The 18,278-nt window shown below is 46.4% G+C and overlaps 1 protein-coding gene across 4 annotated transcripts in view; it reads left to right on the top strand.

The window, feature by feature from the left end:
- Positions 1 to 16,902, top strand: part of Wdhd1 (WD repeat and HMG-box DNA binding protein 1) — a 48,448-nt gene extending 31,546 nt beyond the window's left edge. For 2 of the 4 annotated variants that reach the window (XM_010632536.3, XM_010632534.3), the window contains 10 exons: positions 3,351 to 3,465; positions 4,020 to 4,151; positions 6,561 to 6,781; positions 6,872 to 6,990; positions 7,156 to 7,212; positions 8,881 to 8,924; positions 9,241 to 9,411; positions 10,079 to 10,209; positions 13,023 to 13,161; positions 16,093 to 16,901. In XM_010632536.3, coding sequence (XP_010630838.1) covers positions 3,351 to 3,465; positions 4,020 to 4,151; positions 6,561 to 6,781; positions 6,872 to 6,990; positions 7,156 to 7,212; positions 8,881 to 8,924; positions 9,241 to 9,411; positions 10,079 to 10,209; positions 13,023 to 13,161; positions 16,093 to 16,293 — 1,330 coding nt within the window. In that variant the 3' untranslated portion in view covers positions 16,294 to 16,901. Of the gene's footprint in view, positions 1 to 3,350; positions 3,466 to 4,019; positions 4,152 to 6,560; positions 6,782 to 6,871; positions 6,991 to 7,155; positions 7,213 to 8,880; positions 8,925 to 9,240; positions 9,412 to 10,078; positions 10,210 to 13,022; positions 13,162 to 16,092 lie in introns of those variants that run through there. The other 2 variants (XM_010632535.2, XM_033765203.1) reach the window with 2 other exon arrangements.
- The last annotated feature ends 1,376 nt before the right edge of the window (positions 16,903 to 18,278 follow it).

Raw genomic sequence — 18,278 nt, 5'->3', positions numbered from 1 at the left:
ACTTACTTGCATCCGCTGTGATAGGCTGCTTTATCTCAGGGTGTTTGCCTGTTTTCCTGGCTTTATTGTGGAAAATAAACTCGAGCAATTTTCAGAGATTGGAAATCACACTGCTCGGTGCAGCCTGTTGCACTTTTGTACCGGCTCTGCTCGTGTCCCGGGGTCTGCAGGGAGGGATTTTTCCTTCCCACACAGGAGAGGCCAGGGAGGAAGCCCTGCGCCCCCGCCATGGCTGTGTTTATGAGGCTCACCTGTCCTCGCTGGTGAGCAGGCCATCCTGTGCTTATTTAATTTGTGCTGCTTCTGTTTGCTCTAGGTGGTGGTGGTGGTGGTGGTGGAGGCGGCAGCCAGCTACTTCTGCAGAGAGGCCGGGTGGCCTGGCAGCCCCACGCTGCCTGCTGCAGTGTCTGGGCCGACCTGCTCGCTGCTTAGACCCCGGGCTGCTTTTCCTGTCCAAAACCAAACCGTGCCCGTCCGACAGAATCCCCACAGAGAGGAAGCAAGTCAGTGCATGTGTGGGACGAGCGTGTAGCAGAACTTAGCACTTAGCATTAATTGAACGTTAGCTATTATGAGAATGGTGGTTTTTTACTATTCTTTGGTCTTTTCCTTTTAAAATATTTTTTCCAGCCCACTTCAGCAGTAATAATGCTTTCTTCGTTTAGGGATCTTTTACAAGAGAAGAGGATACATTTTGTTAAAATATTTTTTACAGAGCTGGGCATGGTAGCGCATGCCTGTAATCCCAGCACTTGAAGGCTGAGGCAGGGAGGATTGCTATGAGTTTGAGGCCAGCCTGAGCTACAAAGTGAGACCCTGTCTCCAAAAAATAATTTTTTTTATAAATTCATTAATGCAAAATACCTTTAATTATTAAATTAAGAAGCTATTTGTGGAAGTATCATCTCTACCCCCTTTGAATTAACTTTAGTTAGCAAATCTGTCTTTATAGTTTCCACTAAAGATGTTTTCATGGTCGCTCCTAGTTAATTCATGACCAAGTGAACTGATTTTGCTGTGCTAGAGTCTTAACTGGCTCTGCAAACAGTAAGCTTTTTTCTTTAGTTTTAAAAAAACTGAAGTTTTTTTGTTTTGTTTTGTTCTGTTGCTGTTTTGTTTTGTTTTTGCGATGCTGGGAGCTCAGGACCTTGCACTTGCGAGGCAGGTATGGGGCCACTGAGCTGAATCCTCAGCCCCCAAAGCTGAAGGGTGTGAAGGAGCATGTGAAGACCTCCCAGGGACTTGTCCGAGTTCTGGCTGCGCTTTTGTGCGCATGCTGTGCTGTGCACAGGTGGGTTAGAGCTCATGGCTGCAGGGTGCATCACATCACCTGCACAGTGCCCTCAAGGAGGTGCCGTTAGAGCCCTGCCCGGTGCAAGTGGAGGCAGAGCTGTTTGGCTGGAGGTGCCTCTGGACATTGGCCTAGCTTTTTGCAGTTTGCTGTGTTTTCACCTCTTTATATTATACGAGAATAGATTTTATGAAAAGTTTGAAAAAGAATTGAAGTAGAGCACTTTTGTCTTTGTAGAGGCTGTGGTTTACTTTTTTGAATTTCCTCCTCCAGATGGTTTAGGAACATGCTTTCGAGGCATCTCATTCATAGGAGGCAAAATCCCACCAATTAGTAGTCAGAACAGAATGTTCGCTTTTTCCTCTAATTCTTCCTAGAGAGGTATGTTTAACAGAGGAAAAGTCTTTCTTAGGTGAAGTTTTTGGTGTAGGGGTAGTGGACAAGGGATTGTGAATTGAACCCAGGGCCTTTGCCCTGAGCTACATTCTCAGCTTTTTTTTTTTTTTATTTTTTATTTTGAGACAGGGTCTTACTAAGTTATCCAGGTTGGGCTCAAACTTGGGATCCTCCTGCCTCAGCCTCCCCCCATCTCAAAAGAAAAAATAAAATTAAGTGACTATTAACAAAATCCTAACCACTATCTTTTTCTTTGTGATAATTGTTTGCTGTGTCTAAATCAGTAAACTATTTGAACTGTAAAATATTTTTAAACAAAAGATGTAGAAAAAAAGGCTGGACAAAATCAGTGGTCCGCATTTGTTCACACATGTATAATGTGTGTGACTGTGCTTTCCTTTGTGTAGATGTCTGCTGCCCTTCTCTTATATCTGAGCAGTAGCTGTGGTGGGTGGGAATCAGGTGCCTGGCACTCGCTGCAAGATCTGTTTCTCATGCTCCCTCAATCTCTGTGCTGACTACGGGTTTCTATAAGATCAGACAAGGGAGAGGAAAGAGAAGATAAGAGTGCAGATTCAACAAAATTGGAGCTCTGAAAGCATGTTTGTGCTTTTATTGTATACTCACAAAAAGAAGGCAAGGTGTTTCCATCTCGTGGAAAGGAAGCTTCTTCCATTTGAAAAACACCTACTATTGTACTTCTTAATTGCTCCAGTAGGCATTTAATAGTAGGAGCTGTTGTGGAGGAAACCCAGGGGCCTGCTTTCTTCCAAGTACTTACCTCAAGAGCACCTTGGCTTCAGCCCTGACTAAAAGGCCATACTCTGAATCACTTCGACAGATGTTAGAAACATTGGCCAGAGTACTGTGTTTACAAAGTAACCTTAGGAAAACAAAACTCCACGGTACTTACAGTGTGCACGTCGGTTTTCTAGTAGTTTCCTCATAAGTCCTTTGTAGTGTGTGAGTTGAGTGTTGTTTCTGCACACATACACGTGTGTGTATGTGCATATGTTATACATGCATCTTTCTGTGATGAACACATACTTTTTAATTAAATTGCATACATTCTTTTCACGATGGGATCCTTTAATGTCTCAGCCTGGTCAGCAAAGACTTAGACGATCTGCACCGATGCCCCTATTAGGCAGCTTTGATTTAGCAGAGCAGTGTCGACTAGAAGCTTCCTGTCGATACCGGGCACTCTGCTCCACTCCCCAATACCTAACAAACACCAGGTCATGTTGCCGTCTTGTCTTGCCACACGGTACCATCTGTCCCAAGGTTTCCAAACCCACTGCACGAGGTAAAAGTGAGTTGGCTGCCTGGTAACGTCAGCCCTGTGGCACAGCTTATCAATTTAGGTCGTGTTTGGAAAGGAAAGTTGCTAAGGAAAGTCTAAAGAGGGCGGATTCCACTTTGGGTGGTGATTATTAAGTAAAGCTGAGAAGGGAATTTGGAAATACCGAAAGTGCATGGAGGTATCATCTTTATACCCGGTCAGGCTAACATTCCTTCTTAAAAAGAAATCTCTTACATATTTTTAAGCCAGCTAATGGAGTTATATTACTAGTCTTACTTACTAACTTTTGAAAGTTTTTTGATTAGCAGCAGTTTTGTGACATGCAGAAAGTTTTTACAGTGGGATTTTTTTTCCTGACAGGTGCATCCCTTGTAAAGGCTCACGGTTTCCTCCCACCCTTCCACGCCCTGCAGTGGCTGTGTTGTCCTTTAAGCTTCCTTACTGTCAGATTGCAACAGAGAAGGGACAGATGGAGGTACGTGAGAGTCACGGTGACGCTGTGTCGTTACAGTCATCACGATGACGAGTGCTGAGTATTTATTATTCTGTCATTTGCTTCCAGGGACTTGGCCCATGAGGTAAATAATGAGGGCTGTCAGGGCCTTACAAGGCAAGGCCATCTGCCCAGGGTCTGGCAGGTACTCGTACATTGTGTGACGTAAGCGCCAGGCTCGTCCTAGCCCTGGGTCATTAAAAGTCATTTGAAACCTGGCAGTAGTCACTCTAAACAAGAAGCAAATTATCTTCTTCAGATGCTTACCAAGTTTTCTGAGCATTAACTATGATAGCTAGCTATCTGTTTAGAGCATTATGTGTACACACACACACACACACACACACACACACCTTTTTTAAGGATAGAAGTTAGAGCCAAGCCAGAATATCACACTGGGATTTGAACTGTAAATTAAACTTACAGGAAAGAGGATTTCAGAAAGCATTCAGAATCGTGAATCCTCAGGTAAATATTTGATACTTGCCTGGTATTAGGTGGTGTTTGGCTCTAAGCATTTTTATCCATTTTTATAGGAGCAGTTTTGGCGCTCAGTTCTATTTCACAACCACCTGGAATACTTAGCCAAAAATGGTTATGAATATGACGAGAGCACTAAAAACCAAGCAATAAAAGAGCAACAGGAACTTTTAATAAAAATGCTTGCGGTAAGTAAAACAAACACCCTGAAAAATATTAAAGTTAAATGTTTTCTATAGATTTGTGAGTCTGCATAAGAAAGATATGTGAATAAGCACCTGGGAGTCTTATGTTGTGTTTGGTGTTATTGTTGTTGTTTTGTTTTGTTTTCCCCGATACTGGGAATTTGAACTCTGGACCTTGCACTTGCTAGGCAGATGCGGTGCCACTGAGCTGTATCCCCGGCCCCAGAAGTCTTTAAGTTTTATCTCATCATATTTTTCCTTCCTAAAAGTTCTGTTTTCCACTTGATGTTGCTGTTAAAATACTTAAAATGTCACTTTGTAGCTGAGACCGACAGAAATAAAGCCCTGGTGCTGCCTCCCTGGCTGGGCCCCGGTCTTTTCGCAGCTGCCGGTGCCGCCTGACGTGGGAGCCTCTGCTCAGGCTCAGCCCATTGCAGGCCACAGCTCAGGTGGCACTGTTCCACGTCTCCAGGGCTGAGCACTGCTGCAGAGGCGCCTGCTTTTCGTCGTCCTCCAGTTAGATGACAGTTGTGGTGGCAGTCTGTCTGTAGCCAGCGGCCAGCTTTGGTGCCTTGGATGCTGAGTTACATTTATCTTTGCAGCAGAGACTCTGCAGGTCCTGTGTTTGTATCCTCACATGAGTCGGGTGCTCCTGTTCTGTGTTAGGCCTGCCCTTGACTGTCAGCCTTTGGGGCAGTGACTGTGTGTCCCATTAGCCCAGTCACTGAGAGCCACATTGCCCCCTTTCCTTTCCAAGCACCCCAAGACAGACACAGCTGCCCTGGCTCAGGAGCACTGCGGCAGGCATGATACAGTCCTGGAATCTCAAGGACCTCCAGGCCTGTATTGGGGGCTGCGTAACAGTCTGCTCCTCCTGCTCTGAATCTGAGACCCTCCGTGGCCTTCCTCACTTTGGTCTGTCTCCTTACTTATTTTTTGGTACTGGGGATCGAACTCAGGATCTTGCACTTGGAGGCAGGTGGCAGCATCACTGAGCTGGCCCCCTTCCTCACTTTGAACTGGAGTCACCTGAGTTGCCAAAAATTCAGACCAAATGGCGGTGTTTTCTCAGACATGTTAAATGAATGGAAGTTAGGTATCTTTTCCTGGTGCTTAAAGATCTTGGAAGTCACACTTAAAAATTTAAGGACAAGTCTACTTCTTCCTACCCCATTTCACTTAGTAGCATTTGTGCACCAGTTCTCATAGTAGTAATTGACTTAAAATTTAAAACCTCAGATTTTCTACCCTGTCAGTGTGGGTGGCAGCTGGAAAACAAATTTAAAAGAACCACATTTGAGCCACAGTGGCACATGTCTGTGATCCTAGCACTCGGGAGGCCAAGGCAGGAGGATGCCATAAGCTTGAGGCCAACCTGGACTACATAGGGAGACCCTGTCTCCAAAAAAAAAAAGAACCACAGGACCGGGGATTTAGCTCAGTGGTTTCAGCACCTGCCTCCCAAGCACAAAGGCTGGAGTTTGATCCCTGGTGGGGAAGAAAAAAAAAAAAAAAAAAAGAACTACATTTGACTTTTGAAAGAGCTCTTTACTCTGTAATTTACAACTTGAAATGATGTCATACAGCATTGCATTGAAGCAGCTATTGATCATTTCTTTTTTTTGTTTTCTTTTTCGTACTGGGGATTGACCTCGACCTATCACTTGTGAAACAAGTGGTAGAACCACTGAGCTACATCTCTGGCCCAGCCCTTTTTTTGGTTTTTTGAGACAGGGTCTCACTATGTAGTTAAGACTGACCTGGAACTCACTGTGTAGCCCAGGCTGGTCTCAAACTCCCAGCGATCCTCCTGCCTCAGCCTCCCAAGTGCTGGGATTACAGGCGTGCGCCACCACACCCAGCAGCTGTTGATCTATTGATTGTAGCATGCACTGTTCTTTTCTTCACTTAAGCCACTGAAACAGAAAACAGTGCTGCCAAGCTGACCTAGCTTTCATTGTCAAATGCTTTCCAATTGCAGAAATGTTAGTTTGTAAAAGTGTACATTTTTTTTGTTTGTTTGGTTGGTTGGTTTTTTTGAGACAGGGTCTCACTGTGTAATTGAGACTGACCTGGAACTCACTATGTAGCCCAGGCTGCTCTCAACTCACAGTGATCCTCCTGCCTCAGCCTTCCGAGTGCTGGGATTACAGTTGTGCACCACCACGCCCCACTAAAAGTGTACATTTTTGAATTGATGAGAAAGTTTCTAGAAAGCTGGTTTTTTTTGTTTTTGTTTTTGGTACCAGGGATCGAACTCAGGTCCCTGTGCTTGCGAGACAGGTGGTGGCACCATTGAGCTAAATCCCCAGCCCTAGAAAACTGTTTTACCAATACTGTGTTTTTGAAAAGCTTTTACTGAACATAATTTGAGGTTTTTTTGCTTTGTTTTGTTTTTCCTTTTTGGTTTAGCTTTCTTGTAAACTGGAGCGAGAATTCCGTTGTGTGGAACTTGCAGATCTCATGACTCAAAATGCCATAAATTTAGCCATTAAATATGCTTCTCGTTCTCGGAAATTAATATTGGCCCAAAAACTGAGTGAACTTGCTGTAGAGAAGGCAGCTGAATTGGCAGCATCTGAGGCAGAGGAGGAGGAAGAAGAGGAGGATTTCAGAGAAAAGCTGAATGCCAGGTCAGACACTTGAGTTGCGTTTCCCTTTAGCATCCGGAACACCGGGTTAGTGCTTCTGTAGCTCCTCTCGAATTGCGCTGTTGTCTGTAGTTACAGTAACACTGCCACGGAGTGGAGACCGCCAGGGCTCTGCAGTCAGATGGAAGAAGATGCCGGGGGCGGAGGAGAAGCTGGTGAGGCAGAAGCAGACCCCGGACCCCGTGAGCAGGGTGAGGCACATGAGCAAGGGACAGAAGAGGGAAATGTCGTGGCTGTGGCTGTCCCCATTGGCCTGGCTAAGGGATACGAGTCCCCTACCTTTTCGAGCCATCAAATAATAAGAATGACTCTACTTTCATCATTTACACTGAATTGTCTTTATTAATTACATCTAGAACAGAACTCATTTTCCGAAAGTGCAAATTCCTCTGATGTGCCGGCCATTAAGTCAGGTGAGAAACACTTACAAATTTGTAACGTCAAGGAGGTTTTGCATGTAATTAAAGTGATTCATCTGCTTAAATATACTTTCCTTTTGGGACTTGTGTTACTGTTTAATCGGAGGTGTGACTTGTGAAGTGGGTCGTTGAGCCCGTATTTATTGAATGCCACCCTGTGTTGGGCGTTTTGCTGGATAGAGATGCAGAACTCAAGTAGACATGAATGTTAGTCCCTGCCTTAGTGCCATTTTAGCCCTGCCGGGGAGACAGATGTGGACAGATGTGTGTCATCATGGAAACATTCAGGGTGCTGGAGAAACTGAAAAGGAGTTGAAAGTGGTTGGTTTTGGGAAGTGCGACAGGGGACAAAAGGTTGGAGTAGGGGACTGCTGGGTTTTGGTTGTTTTCTCAGTATTGGGGTTCGAACTGAGGACCTTGCACTTGCCAGGCAGGCACAGTGTCACTGAGCTAAAGCCCCTTCTCTGGGTTTTTGTTTTGTTCTGTCTATTTTTACATAATCCTTAAGGTGCCCTTTGACCGTTAAAACTGTGTACATATATTACTTTGATATTCCTTTAAAAATTGAGTACAGAGCCGGGGATTTAGCTTAGTGGTTCCAGCACCTGCCTTGCAAGCACAAGGGCCCAAGTTTGATCCTTGGTACCAAAAAAGTTGAATACGCATGTTACTTAGATAAATATTAACTTGAAAAGCATGTGTGTAGTGTTAAGAGAGCATAAGGTCCCATCAGTTGTGTGGATGGTGGGGACCCAAGGAAGACCTTGTGGAGTGTCTGCAGCAGAGACCGGAAGATGAACAGGTCGGCCAGGCAGCAGAAGTGGAGCAGAGGCCAGGCCTGCCACCTGCGAGAGAATTAAGGTGCTTTGAGTAGCACTTAGGGTCTGATGGCAGAGCAGCAGCTGAGGGTGTGGTCTTCATTCCCCAGCTGCCTCTAGCGGTTGTGGTCAGCTGGAGAAGCCCATGAAAGCTTGGGAGGCTGAGGCAGGAGGATCACTGAGTTCGAGACCAGCCTGGGCTACATAGTGAGTTCCAGGTCAGTCTCAACTACGAAGTGAGACCCTGTCTCAAAAAAATAAAAAAAAAAAGAGCCCATGAAGCTGTCCATATGGGACTGAGCAGCAGCGAGGCCAGATGGGAGAGCCATGGGGGTAATTCTAAGTCACAGAGCGGGACCTGAGGGTGCCAAGGAGGACTGCAGTTTCTAGGGGCCCAGGCTGAGATGGAGAGGTCACCGTGAGGTGGGTGGAGCGCCTCAGAGACATTTGGGTTGGGAGAAAGCTGGGAAAGCGTCCAGCTGAGAGATGTGAAGTCCAAGTCATTGGTGTAGCTTAAACCATGGGCACAGTGAGCAGACGCTGGGAGAGTATGTGACGAGCAGAGAAAAAGGGCTTGGGCCTGGGGATCCCCAACGGGTGGTATCCAGAAGAGCAAGGAGTGGGTGTTTCACAGTGGCAGGCTGGGACAGTTCCCACTCTAGGTTGTTTTGTCTTGGAAGTAGGAAAGAAGTCATTGTATTTGTTAATAAAAGTTTAAAGTTACGGTGTACCTTTGTTTTTATATACTGTATATAGATGAAAGCATTCGATCTAGTATTACAGAAATTAGAAGTCATCTGTTTTTTGCCACTAGTGTTAAGTAAGAGTTTCTTTTTTGTGAAAGGTGCAGTTACTCCTAGCAACCAAGGACGAGTAAACCCCTTCAAGGTAAACTTGCCAGTGATGTTTCTGCTACTGAAATACATGACCAGACCAAGTGGTATTTCCAGACGGGCCGCCTTGCTGCCGGACAGTTTTTTCACCTTATCTTTAAGTACTGTTGGCTTAGGACCACGCTTCTGGTTCAGGGGGAAGTGGCATTTCAGAATATAGACTTTGTCTTATTTTGGATTGTAACCACATGTGGTCATTTCCAAGGATGAGACCAAAATATAAATGTGACAGAAATTTGAAGGGAAAATGAATCTGTTGAGATTTTTGTTTTCTTCTCTAACATGAAATGCTCACCCGGGTTTGCTCTTAGGTATTGGCCAGTTCCAGGGAGCCAGCCCTGTCCATGAACTCCTCGCGCCCACCAAATATTTTAGACAGCATGAGCAAATTATCCCGGCAGCCTGCTGCCCAGAGCCGAGCAGCCCGCAGTGAGAGGTCGCCTGTGATCAAGCCTCTGACCCCCAAGCCGAAGTCTAAGCAGGTAGTGTCCGGTGTCCACACTGCAGGGCATGGCCGGGGCTCCTCCGTTCCCGGGCTCATTGTGCAGCTCCGGAGTGGCTTCTCATAGGCTTCTGCTCCAGAGTTGTGCGTGCGTGTGTGTCTGTGTCTGTCTCTCTGTCCATCCATCCTAAGGGCCTCGGCGTCCCTCCATATGTTGTAAAATCTCCCACATGGTTGTGGTACAGCCCTGTCTACTGTACGTGGTTACAGTATGCGACCCTTGCTCTAATTTTAGAATTTGTCCACTGCCGTCCACATTTTACCTCACATTTGTTGTCAGTTAAGTAGATTTATTACTTATCTTCGCCATTTCCCACCATTGTACTCACTTAGAAAACACAGAACGTGATGCAGAGTGTTTAGGGGTTTTGTGTGACCCAGTTATTTTCAGCTGAGAATTTAAAACTTCGCTTGTTGGAATAAGAATTCTAAATAGCCGGGCATGGTGCCTCATGCCTGCAATCCCAGCATTTGGGAAGCAGAGGCAGGAAGATTGCCATGCGTCCGACAGCCTGTGCTGCAAAGTGAGACCCTGGCTCAAAAAAAAAAAAAAGGAATTCTAAATAACTAAATGTTTCTTCGCATATGTCAGAATTTTCTTGTGACATAAATTCTATTTGATTTAATGATGATACCTGTTTTTCTAGGCATCTGCAGCATCCTATTTCCAGAAAAAAACTCCTCAGCCCGATAAGACCAAGGGAGGGAAAGAGGAGAATCCTACACCTGCGTCCCCTGTAGCCCCTGCTGTGTGCTCTCCACACGCCGAGACCCCGAGGTCAGTGGGGGGCCGGCTCTGTGCTGCAGGCCCGGTCTGCTTGCTCAGGAAGTCACCATGCTGCTTGAGTATGCCTTCAGTTCTGGCTGCCTTTCACTGGGCCACTGCGTTTTACAAATTCATTTTTGTTTTTAATAGTATAAGCCAGGCACGGTGGGCACACACCAGTAATTCTAGCGCTTGGGTGGCTGAGACAAGATCACTGTTGAGTTCAAAGCCAGCCTGAACTACATAGTAAGACCCTGTCTCAAAAAAACAAAAAAATAGTATAGTTACACAGGGGACAACAACAAAAGGTAAAAAATATGTATGACAGCTAAGTGTGGTGGCACACACCTGTACACGGGAGGCTGAAGCAGGAGGATCACCAAGAGTTTGAGATCAGCCTGGGCTACATAGTGAATTCAAGGCCAGCCTGGACTACATAGCAAAACCATCACAAAATAACAACAACAATAACAACTGTGTGTGTGTGTGTGTGTGTGTGTGTAATTTTTATATATTTGTGTCTTGTATTCCTTTACAGTTTCAATTATTATGTACTTCTAATTCTGCTAGTTATGGCCGTGTTTTACATTGATGTTGTATCATTTTATATATCTCTAGCGTTCTGAGAATTCCATTTGTCCATATCCTGTTTATCCACCAACACAATATATTTTAAGTCTGCTACTTCCCTCCCTCTCTTCTTTCCTGCCTTTTTTTTTAAGGAGGAAAGGTTTATTTCGGCTCATAGTTTGTAGAGGTTTCTGTCCATGTTGGCTTGTTCCAAAGCAGGGTATAATTGCCGGGGATTTGACTCAGGGGTTCTGCCACCTGCCTTCAAGCACAAGGCCCAGTTGGATCCCTGGTACCAAAAAAAAAAGGTACAAAGCAGGGTCGCATGGCAGAGGGGCATCACAGAGAAGGAAAAGCCATGGTGTAGCAAGTATAAGCTAGTCTCCTTTTTTAAAATTTTTTTTTATTTTTGAGATGACGTTTCACTGTGACTCCAGACTGGCCTCAAACTCCTGAGTCCAAGTGATCCTCCTGCCTCAGCCTTGCTCACAGGCACTCACCACCACACCTAGCTTACTACATTTCTTGATCTCCAGTGTGCCAGATTTATTGTATATAGCATAAAATTTAAAAAGTCACCCTTTTTCTTTTAGCATTACATCTCTCATTTTCTTAACTAGTTTAATTTGAGCAGAAGAGAATAGCTGTGGTTTTAACTTGTGGTTTTTTTTCCTGTTTCATTCTAAATTTGATTTATACTTAAACTGGAACTTTTATTTAAGAAGATGGATAATTCTGCTTTCTGTACTGTCAGTTGCCTGTATAGAGAACATACCTTTTGAAATCTCTAATCACCGTATTTAGTCAGATATTTTGTCACAGATGTTGATGTACTGCATCAGAAGGAAAAACTCAGTTTGTTTTCCTTTGAAAAACAGCTGTTTAGATGCAGGAGATTGCATGCTATTAGTCTGACTTGTGATGTTGGGCCAAATTTTGATTAAAATTAGTTTTCTAATGTCTGGAAATTCAAGAACTTTTGTTCAGCATTGATTTTTGTTCGTAATATTTTTCTGGGAATGAGTTTAAATTAAGACTGCTTAAAATTTGTGCATTTCAAACATTAGGCATGGGGTTATAGTCATACTCTAAATATTTTTTAATGACTTGTTCTACAAGTTTAAAAGTTTAGACAAAAACAACTCAATTTTACTGTTTTGTAGAGGTAGTCCTTTCCGTCTAATGTTTTGTGTGAATTTAAGATTTTGTACTTGATGAGGTTTGTATTAGGGGTACAGTTTTATATTCTGTGTTTTTGTTTGCAGTTAAACACATTTTGTCTGTTCTTTGAGACAGGGTCTTGCTATGTACCCCAGGCTGGCCTCACACTCAGTGATCCTCCTTCAGCTTCCCTAGTGCTGGGATTACAAGTGTGCACTACCACACCCAGGTCCCACTTAAAATCTTGTCATACACATTTTCCCTGGCATCTTCGTTGTGTTTTTTAACTTATTATTTAGTCTGCATACAGCTCAGACGTAGAGAAAGGCAGTGTAGCAGTGGGTGAATTTGGGGACCCTCAGCCTGGCTCCAGTTTTGGAAGCCCCTGCAGCAAGCCGCTCCTTCCCGTGTCCTCAGTGAGGACACTCACTGCTTGCAGTCCCAGCCCGCTGCGAGTCTGTGAGCTGATGGTTGCACACAGCCCTCAGGGTGCCTGCAGGTGGCACTGCCGGAAGCTGGAAAGGGCCCCGCAGACCTCCACTCACAACCAGTGATCTGGAGGGGATACACAGCCAGGCTACATCCGCCTTGCATGGTGCCGATGGGGAAAGGTGCCAGGTCGCCAAGAGAGCGGGGTGTGGAGGGGATGGCAGGGCCGAGTGAAGTCAGGAGGATGACCTGGACCTTGGAGGCAGAGTGAGTGGGGACCCGGAGCCTCAGCGTTCAGAACAGGGGTTAAAAGTGCGGAAATCACGGCCCTGCACTTCAGAGACACGAACGTGAGTGACCCTCCAGATTGGCATCTCGGCGGCCCGTTCCGTTCATCAGTCCTGCAGTCCCTGGACACTTAAGTGTTACGAGTATTCCCAGGGCAGTGGGTTTCCCTTCCTCTGCACAGGATTGCAAAGACCTAATAAGTAACGAAAAACACGGTAAGACCAAGTGGTGGCACACACCTGAACTGTCAGCACTTGAGGCAGGAGAATTGCAGGTTTGAGGCCAGCCTGGGCCCTATAATGAGACCTTGTTTCAGACTGTAAAACCCCATAAGCTATGTACTAACCAGAAATTTTTTCATACAATTTCTATTTTAGGCCAAAGACTGGGTTCCAAATGTGGCTGGAAGAAAATAGAAGTAATATTTTGTCAGACAATCCTGACTTTTCAGATGAAGCAGATATAATAAAAGAAGGAATGATTCGCTTTAGAGTTTTGTCAGCTGAAGAAAGGAAGGTAAGGATAATCGTGCTGAGATTAAGATCTCAGTGAATTTTCCAGGCTTGAAAAAGTTTCATAGAAATGCCTTTATTTTTAGAAAATTGAATATAGCATAAATCTCTTGGTGGAGAGGAAATTGATTAAATGGAAATGTCAGTTTGAAACATGTGGATTTGTAGTAATTACTACTGAGTGCCAATACTTAAATTTGGGGCCATTAAGAATTTAAATTTGTGTAAGTTCCTTCGTGTTTATAATTTGGGAAATGCCTCCAAGAAAAGATCCATTAATTGTAAATCAAAAGCAAAAATGTTGAGTAAGTAAAAGAAGTCAATCCTTGTCTTTGAACTCTACTACATTACGGTCCTTGCTTACACAAGAACACTCTTCTGTGGGGACACGGGTGGTGTTGTGTTCTGTTCCCACCTCTCCCACAGAGAGCAGGCTCCTGTCCACCCTGGGAGGGAGGGGGTGCTTCCTTGGGAAGTTGGGTCCTGTGGCATCCAGGTGTCACCTCTGCCACCTCAGCAGTGATATAGCCACTCGCTGTGGGTCTTGAGTAATGAGGACGTTAGAATCTGGCCTAACCACTCCAAACAACCTGTTTATCAAGTTTGTGTTTCCCGCTCTTCTGTCAGTTTTTCTAAAGGGAATAAAGATTCTGCAGAATTAGACACATAGGCATCTGAGTGAATAAAGAGGAGAGACACGGCTTGAACCCAGGCGCATCCCCAGCCCGTGGATGTGGCTTTGAATGCATAAAATTGAATGTCAGCCAGATGCGGTGGCGCACACCTGTAATCCCAGCACTCTGGGAGGCTGGGGCAGGAGGGTCTCAATTTCCAGCCCGCCTGGGCAACAAGGCAATTTAGTAAGACCCTGTCTCAAAGTGAAAAATCAAGGGCCAGGCACATAGTTCAGTGTGAAGGCCCTGTAATCAGTAAATAACGAGGAAGGGACTGTTTTAGAGTAAAAGGTTGAGCAACAGATGAAGCGCCGTGCATTGCTCAGTTTAGTCTGTAACGCTCGGCCTCTGCTTGTGCGGCGTTTCTGAGCAGCAGTGCGGGAGGAGGGAAGCGCAGGTGTGGCTGGCATCTGGGCGGGTGGCGGGCTGGGCCACGGCAGGGACACAGACATGCAGTAGGGGACTGGGGTTCCTGTGTCCCTGCCCCAGCCATGAGAATTGCTCTGCAGCCCTGAAGATGTTAGCACGTGGGGGAACTGGCTTAAGGCCACTCGGGCCCTTCGCACAGTCACCTGTGAGCCTGCGGTCCTCCTCATGCATGGTGGCCCGCACCTCTAATCTGAGTGCACTGGAGGCTGAGGCAGGAGGATTGCAAGTTCTTACCCAGCCTGTGCAACTTGGCAAGAGCCCGTATCGCAGCAAAGTCTAAATAAGGAAAAGTGATCTGTAGCTCAATGCCAGGGCTCTAGGTTTCAGTCTCCAGTCCTGGGGAAAATCATACCCTACGATTATCTCAAAAAGTTCCTGCAGTTATAATATTTTGTACTTAATATGAATAATTACAAGCTGAGTTTAGACTGAAATATCACAGAACTAGAACACCAGTTTTTTTACCCTGCTCTGCAATTAAGAATAAAAGATTTGATGTTTTTAGAAGTGTTTCAGATATTTAACTGCTACATTAAAATTGTGCATATTAGCCGGGCGCCATGTTGGGTTTCAGTACCTGAGCACACTGTAGTCTTTAAAATGGGATTTAGACACACTGAGTGTCTCTGCAGACATTTGCTGCTTTTGTACGGTGAAAGCTTCCCACACCCGCTTCCCCGCTCTCCCAAGCTCTCAGTACCGCAGCTGCTCAGCCCCACTCCTGTGGACTTCATAGCTGGTACCGCTGCTCACCTCACCGTCATCCCCCAGCCTTGGTAACCCATTCTGCTCTCAGCCTCTGTGAGATCAGCTTTATTTGTTCCTTGAGACAGAGTCTTGCTGTATAGTTCAGGTTGGCCTTGAACTCGCTAAGCCCTGGCTGGCTACCAGCCTGCAGCGAGACCCTCCAGCCTCGGCCTCCCAATGCTGGGGTTCAGGTGTGTGCCCCACACTCTGCATGACCTTTTCATTTTTATCTATTTATGTATTTTTGTGGTGCTGGGGGTTGCAGTCAGGGCCTTGTGCATACTAGGTGCGTGCTGGGCCTCCGCTGTCTCCCGCCCGATCTCGCTTTTTAGATTCCAGATGAGTGCGATCGTGCCGCATTATCCTCCTGCTGTCTGCACTTCACGTACTCTCCGGTTCCATCGTTGTCATAAGTGACCGGCTTTCGTTTTCCCTGCAGCACGGTTGGCAGTATGACGTCGGGAGAGCGTGCTGCGTTCCTTTACCCACTTAGCTGTCCGCGCACGCTTGCTCCTCCCTGGCTGGCTGTTGGGAGTGTGTCTCCCAGGACCGAGGCCTCCGGGTGCACCCATGCATGGGGCTGGGGGCGCCTGCGGCCGTCCTGTGTCCGGGCTGCATTTCTCGGGAGCCCCACAGTTTCTGGTCCTGCCTGCGCCCAGGGAACATTTGGTGGCTGTTCTTACGGCCTACAGTGACAGCTCCATGTGCTTCTGGCCTGCGTTTCTGGGTGATTACTGATTTCGAGCATTTCTTTGGTGCCTGTGGCCCCTTGTGTGTCTTCTTTGAGGAGGATCTATTTAGAGTGTATTGCCCATTCTTTAACTGAGCCATTTTTATGCCATGGAGTTTTCTAAATTCCTTAAATATTCTGAACATCAGCCCTTTGTCCAGTAGTTTACAAATATTTTTTCCCAAAGAATAAAAGATCTGCTAATAATTAGCGCCCTTAATGATTAGCTTAACAATTCAGGTGATTATTCTGTCTTATATGTAAGAGTGTTACCTGGAAGAGCAAAGAAATCATTTCCATCCAGTTTCGTTGTTGTCCCTTAAAAATCCTTGCTCTTCCCCCTATTTTCACCAAGGTGTGGACTAACAAGGCCAAGGGAGAAGCCGCAGGCGTTGGACTTGAAGCAAAGAAGCGGAAACGTGCGGATGATGAAAATCAGGATGTGGAAAGCCACAAGGAAGCCACGAAGGAGAATCTGAATTTACCCAAAAAGCAAAAACCTTTCGATCTCTCTGCTAATCAGAAGCTATCAGCCTTTGCTTTTAAGCAGGAGTGAGGGCGGAAGTGACTGAGGAGAGCGGTGGCACCTTTGCTCTCTTGGGTGAACCTGAGCCCTTTCTCCTGCTTCTCTGTTTGCTTTGTGGTACGGAGATTTCTGTGGAGCTCAGCGGCAGCTCCTCCTGTCCATGGATGCGTAGCAGACAGGAGCTGCAGCTTAGCTCTGGAGAGGCCCTGAGCTGGACCGGCACAGGGAACCGAATCGGGAAGGACGTGTGTGAAAACAGTGGCTCCTCTCCCCTCGGTGGAGCAGAACATCGTGATCGTGCTTATTCCCAGGCCACCATCCTGGCTTCATTATTATTTTATTTTCAAAAATATTAAAAAACAGGGACTTACACTTCCGCACACTGCAGTACCTGCTAGGAATCTCCTTGTTTGGTTTGTGTCGAGTCTGGGGAAGAATTGGCTGCAGTCCCCCGAGCGAGCTACCGGGGACTCTATCCTCTGGGGTGGACACCGAGAGCCATGCTTCTCAGTGCTGGCCCTAAACCTTCAGTGATCCTGCAGATGAGACTTTGTGGTATGTTTTGGAAATTTTGTTATATGGCTGTCAGTTGTCTGTATAGCCTGGGGGTTTTGTTTTTTAGATAAATAAAATGTTCTCATTTCCACATGTGGCTGCTGTGATGTCCATGTTGTCTCTGCATGGGGTAGAAGTGTCTAGAACAGGCGTGCTCTGTGTTCCATGACCCCACCACACACCCCGCAGATGAGTGCCACGCGCTGTGCACACAGCAGCGCTCCCAGAGGCCAGGCTCAGAACCACAGCCTGTGGAGACGCTGCTTGGCTGCCTGGGCAGAGCTCGGGGCAGGTCCCTGCAGGCGTTGATCCCAGCTCTCAGGAGTCTGAGGCAGGAGGATCACAGTGGTCAGCCTGGGCTACACTGAGTTCAAGGACATCCTGCCTGAACTGCATAGCGCGATCCTGCTGTAGAATTCAACAAGGTTCTTTCGAGAAGGGCATAGGGTGCCACCCCCAGCCCAGATGAATGGCAGAAGCTGTGCTGCTGGCTTGGGAGGGTGAGGCACAGGGAGGGAGGCTCAGGCTGAATCAGCCGACAGTGCTGTTCCTCGAGTTGGAAGAGCCCGGCAGCCCTGTGCACACCAAGAAGGGATTTGGGGGAGAGGAGGCCCCTCTGTGTCCTCGGCACTGGCTTAGATAAACACTTTTTACCAGAGTAAATGGCCTCTGATTTGGGCAGCTCAGTAGGCAGCAGAGATGTGTAGTTAGAGTCAGGGAAAGGACTTAACTCCTTGCTTTTTTTTTTTTGGTACGGGGATCGAACTCGGGACCTGGTGCTTGCAAGGCAGGCAGCAGCACTGCTGAGCTAAACTCCCGACATGGCAGACTTGATTCCCGCATTTGGCTGTTCTGGGCAGAGAATACAGTGCAGTGGCACAGGTCAGGTACAGGTGGTGGGGGTGAAATAAAAGCAGGTGAGGTACTTCAGAGACTGAAAGCAACAAAATTTGTCAAAAGATTTAGACAAACATTCCTTATTCAACAATGCTTTAAATTAGGAAGGATATAGTTTTGATTTCAAAAATAGCTGCTACTGAAATACCTTATAGCACAGTGAAGCTTAAAGACCCACTTGTTACCATGGGTGACAAGGACCAGGACAGGTCCCTAGGTTTTTGTGAGCTATGAGCCCCCGATGGTAAGGAAAAAGCTTAGTGAGCACGCTCCTGAGGGCGTAAGAGATAGGGTTTCAAAGGCTGTGTTGGTTTGAGACGCCTCCGTTGGGTCTTCTGGAGCATGACTGACAGCCACGTGAGTCACACCAGCTGCATCTAATGCGTCTAATGCGCATGTCCTTTCCCATAATCCACTCTGCTGCGTTTGAAGGTAGGAGATGCGGTCCGAACGCGTCAACCTTCACTGTACTGCGGCCGAGAAAGGTTCCTGCAGGTTACTGGTGCGCATGCGTCCTGCTGCGGCATTCTGGAGTTTTCCAAGGCAGGCTCAGGTCTTTCTTT

The sequence above is a fragment of the Fukomys damarensis genome, unplaced genomic scaffold, assembly GCF_012274545.1.
Source record: "Fukomys damarensis isolate Sample0158 unplaced genomic scaffold, DMR_v1.0_HiC HiC_scaffold_17, whole genome shotgun sequence".
NCBI classification, from domain to species: domain Eukaryota; kingdom Metazoa; phylum Chordata; class Mammalia; order Rodentia; family Bathyergidae; genus Fukomys; species Fukomys damarensis.
Note: the sequence above shows the minus strand (reverse complement) of the source record. Positions and strands in the feature narration are given on the sequence as shown.